The sequence below is a fragment of the Clupea harengus genome, chromosome 25 (assembly GCF_900700415.2).
Source record: "Clupea harengus chromosome 25, Ch_v2.0.2, whole genome shotgun sequence".
Taxonomy (NCBI): domain Eukaryota; kingdom Metazoa; phylum Chordata; class Actinopteri; order Clupeiformes; family Clupeidae; genus Clupea; species Clupea harengus.
The window spans coordinates 11,776,493-11,785,460 of record NC_045176.1 but is presented as its reverse complement, the minus strand read 5'-3'; the positions used below and the strand labels follow the sequence as shown (position 1 = coordinate 11,785,460).

At 43.4% G+C, this 8,968-nt stretch overlaps 2 protein-coding genes across 2 annotated transcripts; one reads left to right on the top strand and one right to left on the bottom strand.

The window, feature by feature from the left end:
- The first annotated feature begins 6 nt into the window (after positions 1-6).
- On the top strand, positions 7-3,292 carry LOC105899412 (afadin- and alpha-actinin-binding protein-like). The gene is made up of 4 exons (XM_031563351.2): positions 7-209; positions 313-430; positions 600-753; positions 2,297-3,292. Exons 2-4 carry the CDS (start codon positions 367-369, stop codon positions 2,433-2,435), a joined length of 357 nt encoding a protein of 118 aa, XP_031419211.1. The 5' UTR covers positions 7-209; positions 313-366; the 3' UTR covers positions 2,436-3,292.
- Positions 3,293-3,451: 159 nt separating this feature from the next.
- Positions 3,452-7,525, bottom strand: tubb2 (tubulin, beta 2A class IIa). Its single transcript, XM_031563349.2, has 4 exons — positions 7,322-7,525; positions 6,684-6,792; positions 5,718-5,828; positions 3,452-4,844 (listed from the first exon to the last, which is right to left on the bottom strand). The coding sequence occupies exons 1-4, from the start codon at positions 7,376-7,378 to the stop codon at positions 3,760-3,762; spliced, it is 1,362 nt and encodes a 453-aa protein (XP_031419209.1). The 5' UTR covers positions 7,379-7,525; the 3' UTR covers positions 3,452-3,759.
- Between the last annotated feature and the right edge of the window lie 1,443 nt (positions 7,526-8,968).

Here is an 8,968-nt window from a genome sequence, read left to right as displayed (position 1 = left end):
TGTGTGTGTGTGTGTGTGTGTGTGTGTGTGTGTAGCAGCAGCTGAGCTCCCCCTGCGATGAGGAGACGGCAGCCCTGCTGAACGACTGCTACACGCTGGAGGAGAAGGAGAGGCTCAAGGAGGAATGGAGGCTGTTTGAGGAGCAGAAGAAGAACTTTGAGAAGGAGAGGAAGAGCTTCACCGAAGCGGCCATTCGCCTGGGTCATGAGGTACAGACGAGGAGCGTTCACCGGCCCTAGAAGGATGGTTTGGTTTTGTGTTGATGGACCTGATCTTCACTCCTGATTGTGTTTTTATGGCATCCTTTCACAGAGGAAAGCATTTGAGGATGACCGAGCAACTTGGTTGAAGAATCAGTTTCTGAACATGACTCCCTTTGTAGAGCGAAAGAGGCCTGCCAAGTCAGAATCAATCAGGGCCTCATCACTTGGTAAGGACCCGTTCCTAACATTATTTTTCATGGCCTTGGTAGTAATATTATGAAGTGTTTTATGTGTATTATGATTTCTTTTTTTGTCAAGGTTATGCTAGTCTGACCTTGTTTTGCATTTTGTGTGTGCGTGCGTCTGTGTGCGTCTGTGTGTATGGATGTACTTTAGGTGACGAACCTGAGGCGAAGTTCATCTCAATCCCAGTGCCCATCACCAAATCGCTTTCCTCCTCCGTCTTCAACACTCCCAAAGCTCCCATTGCCAACCGAACGCCAACCACTGCTGACCTGTACCGCACATTGCGCCTCCTTCCAGACAGCAGGTACTGAACACCCCACCCTCCATGGAGCAGCAGGTTACTGATTCAGTTTGAGCTGTGGGGAGTTTTTTGTGATGCAAATATGCGTAGGTAGAGGGCACAGGTAAAGGTCAACTGGGTAAAATGAAATATATGTATATATATATGTGTGTGTGTGTGTGTGTGTGTGTGTGTGTGTGTGTGTGTGTGTGTGTGTGTGTGCACCAGTGGCGGCTCCTGAAAAAATTCTCAGGGGGGGCAATTTTTTGATAATGATTAAGGCGACCCATTCAGTAGGTACATTAAGTTAGCTGAATAACTCATACAGCAATACCTTTTTGTCCACTGTTGGCAGCACACAACAGTAATATGTCCCCTCTTGCTACATAGCTAGAGTAGCAAGTTACAGGTGGAAAGCTATGGAAGAAAGTTGCATCCAGGAGCCTTCATAAGCAAACATGATGTGGCTCCACATTAAATTATCCCACTTTTTCATTATCCACGTGTCTCAAATGTTGTATGATGTAACATAGCTTAACAGGACACATGATATGTCCAGTAACATCATAAAGAAGGGGTAACATAAGTCAAAACCAACAATATTTATTGACTGATCTTGAAAGTATTGGCTTACAAAAGCAAAATAAGTCATCACATAAAAAATTATTCAGTGTTAGTGCAAGAAGCGAACTGTGAAACACACTGTGAAACCTATGAAAAGTGACAGTGGTATATGAAATACAGACCGCGTTTTTCTTTCGTTCCAATTCTTGGATGTAGGATTTCCCTCCCTTTGTAGAAACCTGTTGAATGGATACATTTGGTCTAGGAAGTCCTAATTGTTTTGTTGTCAATTTATCTTCATTAGTACGGCGACTAAAAAGGAGTTTCTGTCAAAGAGCGAATCGAGTTACTGGACAGGGCAGCCATCTTGACAGAATATGCCTCCGTCGAAGCTGTATGACGTTCGTATAGGCTTTTACGTCCACTACTTATGACACGACATGGAGGGGCGAGCCCTCCCGGAAGCCATAGAGAATGCATTGAGAGCTCTGTTTTGTGAAAAAAAATGGATTTAACATGGGAGTCAATGGGAGAGGTCTGGGGCGATTTTCATTTCGCCCCAAATCGCCCCAGAAGGGGCGGGGCCATTTGAAGCACGACTTTAGGCTGACTGAACGACTGTTACCTGATTCGACAATGACATACAGAGGCAGATCACAATTATTACATTTAAATGTACATGTCATTTACGCGACTTACAAGGATATTGCGTTTATACATCAGGAGGTTTTTTTTTTCTTTTTTTTTTTTTTTCTTTTCCCCTAGGCAGTGCGTCGCCCCAATCGCCCTTATGGACGAGCCGCCCCTGGTGTGCACACTTACTTTCATGCTCCCAAACTTTACAGTCCCTCAGGTTAAAGCGCATAACATTTAAGTGTTTAGACATTTCTTATCTTGACGGCATGGACATTGTGTTAATGTGAGGCTTGTGGTTGTTTCAGTGTAATTCTGCATTTGAAGGCTGGCCATATGTTAAATGTCAGGTCCCCCCCTGTTCTTGCAGCCCCTACGGAGCAGGGAAGCGAGGCGGCAGGCTGGACTCCAGCAGCGTGCACAGCAGCGGGGAGCTCTCTTCAGCCAAGTCCCGGCACCGCCACGGCCCTCTCCACAGCCTCACTAAAGACCTCCACAGCCCCACCTAGAGGCATCCAGCCCTCATTACACACACACACACACACACCAGGCACACCACACAGCGCCATTGAGGTGTCTCTCCATGATGAGGCTGACTGGATCATCTCTAAAGGTGAAGTCTGGTGTAGGTCCGTCCTTGAAGGATGTATGATTGGGAGCATACAGTCAGGGATATTTGTGATCAAGTGATATTTGTTGTAGCGGAAAGGAGCTCATTGACAATCCATATTTCAGAGGCCTCACTGTACTGAACTGTTGCTTCAGCCAATGATGGACAATGTAGACGAGACATTTATATATCCTCGTTTCACTGCCTGAGTCACGACCACTTATAGTTGCACCACAATTGTAGACCAACCTATTCTATCATTACACAATCCTGAAAGCACTTTAAAGATGACGCCAATGTTTTCAGAACATCTCATTTTATACACACATATATATATATATATATATATATATATATTTTTTTTTGTCATAGAAAATGGCAACTTCACAGCGACATTCAAGTTTTTCATAGCCTATCAGATATTTTGTTAACTAGTAGAGAGATTTGGGATCTATTGTAGCTATGATTGCCATTGACATGTTATATTTACAAGCAGAGTGTCTGAACAGAGTTTTACAATGTGCATAGTGTGGAATGTAGACCTTGAAAGTCACTTTTTTGGTGATGTGCTGATTTTTATCATCAGAGTTTATGTTGTCTTTTTAATGTTTAAAATATTGAAAATTTTACTGCACTTGATATGTACGGACAGATTATGAATGTGTTTGTGGTAGATCCACTCCATGGGTTTGTAGGGGCCAAGTTTATGAATAGGCTGCTGAGATAAAGCAATAAAGTTTGGATACTGAAAAGTAAGGAATATGATGGTGGTTGTGATGATTTGATAGTGTGTGTGCGCACGCGTTGGTACGTCTGTATGTATGCATGCACATCAGGTTGTTAGAATGGCATCATTTCACAAGGACATCGACACTTTCCCTTCATCTCTCTTGAGAGAGAGACTAGACAAATAAAGGATGTACAATCAGAGAGACAGATTCGTTTTATTAGGACGTTATCTGGGAATTGCCGTTTGAGGTAAACATAGAACTCATTTTGTTTTATCGACATGGCAACTAAGTAGATACAGTACCAATTTACACCTTTCTTAACCACAAGAATACACTGTTGCACTCTGATTCAAGGCTTTACGCTGTTGCAGAGACAAGCACTGTAAGTACTGCAGACCCTATGTGGCTGTTTGAAGCATTATAAAGCTGTGATCTGAAAACAGACTTTACTAAAATGAAATAAAAGAAGCAATGGTCATGTGCGTGTGCGCCTCAGTGGCGGACCTCTTGGCGGCTTTCTTCCTCATCCTCCAGCTCATCCTCCTCATATTCGCCCATTTCGTCGGCAGTGGCGTCTTGATACTGTTGGTACTCGGACACCAGGTCGTTCATGTTGCTCTCTGCCTCGGTGAACTCCATCTCATCCATGCCCTCGCCGGTGTACCAGTGGAGGAAGGCCTTGCGGCGGAACATGGCGGTGAACTGCTCGGAGATGCGGCGGAACAGCTCCTGGATGGCCGTGCTGTTGCCGATGAAGGTGGCAGACATCTTGAGGCCTCGGGGCGGGATGTCGCAGACGGCCGTCTTGACATTGTTGGGAATCCACTCCACGAAGTAGCTGCTGTTCTTGTTCTGCACACTGAGCATCTGCTCGTCCACCTCCTTCATGGACATGCGGCCGCGGAAGATGGCAGCCACCGTCAGGTAGCGACCGTGGCGCGGGTCGCAGGCGGCCATCATGTTCTTGGCATCGAACATCTGCTGAGTGAGCTCGGGCACAGACAGGGCACGGTATTGCTGGCTTCCTCTGCTGGTCAGAGGTGCGAACCCTGGCATGAAGAAGTGCAGGCGGGGGAAGGGCACCATGTTGACGGCAAGTTTGCGGAGGTCGGCGTTGAGCTGACCTGGGAAGCGCAGGCAGGTGGTGACTCCACTCATGGTGGCAGAGACCAGGTGATTGAGGTCGCCGTATGTGGGGGTGGTGAGTTTGAGCGTGCGGAAGCAGATGTCGTAGAGCGCCTCATTGTCAATGCTGAAGGTCTCGTCAGTGTTCTCCACCAGTTGATGCACGGAGAGGGTGGCGTTGTAGGGTTCCACCACGGTGTCAGACACTTTGGGTGAGGGCATGACACTGAAGGTGTTCATGATGCGGTCAGGGTACTCCTCGCGGATCTTGCTGATGAGCAGGGTGCCCATGCCTGATCCAGTGCCACCACCCAGAGAGTGGGTGAGCTGGAAACCCTGCAGGCAGTCACAATTCTCAGCCTCTTTCCTCACTACGTCCAGGACTGAGTCAACCAGCTCAGCTCCTTCAGTGTAATGTCCCTTGGCCCAGTTATTTCCGGCACCACTCTGACCTAAAAAAAAAGAAGCTGATTTCACTTCAGTCAAAGATTTCCTTAGATAACATGTGCGCCCTCATACTTTCCAGTGTGTCTCATGGTTTAGGCTGCAGCTGAGGTAGGCTGCATTTCACAGCCATTTTGTCACTGAAAAATGTCCCCTGTCAGAAGTACCTACAAATACAGCTATGAGATGGAGGGCGGTCCCTGCTTTGAGAATATTTAATGAAGCAACTAGTTTACGTCTTGGACTGTAGTTGTAATGAATTAAAAATAAGCTGAGTAATTAAACACCTTTTCTCCAACATTACACAGTTGTACATGTTATTATAAAATAGATCTAGCTTTAATTCAAATTATGTTTATATAAAATGTGCTAAGAAGGGTATATTTAAGAAATCCAACCATACATGTTTTTTTTACCAGATTAGACTGCATTGTACCCCAATTAGATATATGTAAAGGTAACTTAAATCCAGCATGAAAGTCTAATTTTGTATCTTTTCTAGTATTAAGGCATGGTAAACTTAAAACTTACTATTAATTGGAAAATAATTGGAAGATACTAATCCCCAATATTAATCAGAATTCTAAATAAAGTAATTAAAATATTACAATCACATTGGAATGTTTTCTTCATTCAGAATGGACAAAATGCACAATGTATTGAGCTTCATTGGTGTCTGCGTGGAAAGATATAGGCTTAATATAGTAAAAACAGCCATTCCGATTTACTGACATAATTTTGCTGAGTCACTGTCTGTGACCCCTTCAAACACAACCAGTAGCATTTTGAATCCCTACTCACAATTTACATTCTAAACAACACCAGAAACTGGGTCTCGACATGTTCCTGGGTGTTAAAGGAACGATCTTACGATCTCTTACCAAAGACAAAGTTATCTGGCCTGAAGATTTGTCCAAAGGGGCCAGAGCGGACGGAGTCCATGGTGCCAGGCTCCAGGTCCACCAGGATGGCACGAGGGACATACTTATTGCCTGTTAAAGAGAGGGCGTGATGCCAGTGAGTGACAGCACAATATTGGACAGGGGCTGTCCGTGATAAAAGAAGCAAGCATGTTTGTTATTGTTCCTGCCATACTATATATACAAAATTAACTTGCATAGCATGGTGTATTCCCTGTGTGAGCCAGATAGATTTCTAGAATGTTCACTTGGTGCATGCATAAAAATCCCTTAACGGGCAAAAGGGTGGGGCAGAATGGTGTTGCCTTTGAGAAATTCTCTCATAGATACAAAAATGTTAACCATAAACGGTTAATGTGCACTCCTGTGTCCTCTCAGTGCCAATCCCCTGGGTGGCGGTTTAATCAGGGCAGCAACCATCTATTCTTCAGCGCCTCCCTTCCGCAGACTGCAGTAGCAGCTCTGAAAAACTGCTTGCTCCAGACACAGGAAAAAAAAACAGCTGAGCTTGACTTATTCAATTCAACTCAAGATATGCTTGAGTTACACTCGTGCTGGGTGTTCAATGTCTCATTAACATTAAAAGGTGTCACTGTGAAACTACCCCAGATTAATATTATTACTCACACATCTACCTGGCATGACCTTATTTGACATTCTATTCTATTCATTATCAACAGGAGCAATGACATGCACTTAATGGAGGAGGACAAATCACAACTCTAGTATAGATATTGCTTGAATACTCAATCTTTGCCGCACACGTTGTTGTCAAACAGTCCACCATGTCAAGTTTAGTTTGTATGGTTTAGTTTGTATGTATGGACACGCACTGCAGCAAACGGCTGTATTTTTCCACGCACTGCTAAATAAAAAAATTCAACATTAAGCACATACTGAGCTAGACTTTGAATTAACAACATTTACCAGAGGCTTCATTGTAGTACACGTTTATCCTCTCCAGCTGCAGGTCACTGTCACCTTGGTAACTGCCAGTCGGGTCGATGCCATGCTCATCACTAATTACTTCCCAGAACTGGAACAAACAGGCATTGGGGTCATTTTACTTATGTTGTACATATGCAGTGATAAACGTGAATCACTAGGACAATTAATGAAAATTACTGAGACCGGTGACATATATTCCTGGCCTTAAATCTGTGACGTGTTTGCGCATGCACTGGTCTGCGGGCTGTCACACTGCAGACCCTCATAGCCACTGCAGACTCTTGTCCCACATACCGTGTCCTCACCTCGACCGCACCCATATGGCACAACAAAAATCTATACTTAATATGCAAATATCGATGGCTGTTATTTCAGCCTGCTTGAGGCAACACGCCTGTCAGTACAATTCAATTGTAGTATTTAGACTATCACTAGTTTCAGAGGTCTCTTAACTACTTAGAGGTCTCTGAAATACTTAACATAGAGGTTATCCTGTGGGAAACCAAGATCATCCGGTTGTTTATTCTAATATACCAGTTATCCCATGCTTAAATAAAACAAAGTTCTTCTACAAAGTACAGATGAGTTAAAAACAATTTCAATACAGTAACCCTCACCTTTGCACCAATCTGATTTCCACACTGTCCAGCCTGAATGTGCACGATCTCCCTCATGGTGAAAATGGTACCAGCAGAAAGCCTTTTGTTTTGCTCACAACCGTGATGTACTCAAGACCTACAGCTCTGTCAGTCCACCAGCCGTCTCTACATTCCTCGCGAGCGGTGCGTCTGAGGTAGTCATCATTTAGACCGGCGATTGGATTACGTCACGCCAGCGCTATAGTCCAGCATCACCGGTAACCTATCAGCGAGCACAGCTTTGATGCAGTGGGGACGTGGGAGAGGATGCGGCATCGCCCGTCCTGACGGTGCAGCTGTGGTACAAGTGTCTAAACGCTGATTCGCCAGGAATTAAATCATGTCTGGGTTCAGAGGTAGCCATGCAACATCGTCTGGAAGTATCCCTGTTTAATCGGTCGTGAACATGTCAGGTCTTGTCACTTTTATGGATTTCTTGGATCTGCGTCATTTTTATGGGCTCCCCTACAGAGGTCGCCCTAGCACGTGTCATTTAATACGCCCTAACACATGCATTCTAAAATGGGACTATACTTCAAACCTTGAGTAAAGAAATGCATTGTTCATCACTCCAGAGACCCCCAGTGTTGTGGTAGCATTTAGCCAGTTTATAAATGAATCAATGTTCTGTAAATTCAGCAATTCTAGTAAGTTATTTAGGTTGCTTCATCTGACTTGAGGAAAAACATTCATTGGTGAAGGCCCTTAGCTCACCCCTTGAAGGAAAATGCTGAGCAAGGTGCACTTGTGTTCATTTATTAGGCTACCTCATTTTATAATACACATTTTACTCTAAGAGGAAGCCTGGCATCTATGTGAAATGTATAGTCAGTGACGTACTGAAACGGATTCAATAAAAATCTGCACATTTGATGGCTTGTATGTGTCGTAGCTTATGTAATAGAATGTTGTCACTGTTGAAAAAAAGACTTATAAATGTTACACAAAGCACATCTTCACAAAAACATTCACATATCAACAATATACCTGATCATTAAACAAAAATGAAATAACTTAATTTAGGTCAGAAATTAAATAGTGAAATTGTCATATTCTGACAATATGCGCTATTAACTTATACCCCTCTATATGAGATATATGTCTTTACGTGACTGTAAACTGTAATTAATTGTTATGAATGTATCCATGAAAGTCATATTGAGACAGTAAAAGAAAATCCAATGGGTTACTGCAGTGAACCAATGTTAGGCAAAGTAATAGAAAAGGACAAACTATAGGGCAAAGAAGGGCAGATACTGTAAACGATGACATGACCTCATCAGATGGTTGACTACTTACGTATCTAGACAAGGCCCATTTGCCTACTCATAGGTTTACATAGATTATGTTTGATTTTGTAAAGGACATGGCCAAGTGTTTACGAGTTCTGCAATTAAAGCATTCTAGTTGGAAAGTCCCCAACTATTGTAAACTAGTTTCCAAATCTATATTTCTAATTTACAGGATACCAAAGTATTAGACCCCACCCCATACACAACACGCAAACATTTGTAGGTAATCAATAAATAGTGAAGTTTATTACAACAGCATGTATGGCTTATGTACAAGTGCATTATCTGTGTTAAAAAAAGGAAAAAAAAACTTACAAGGGCAATGAAACATGAG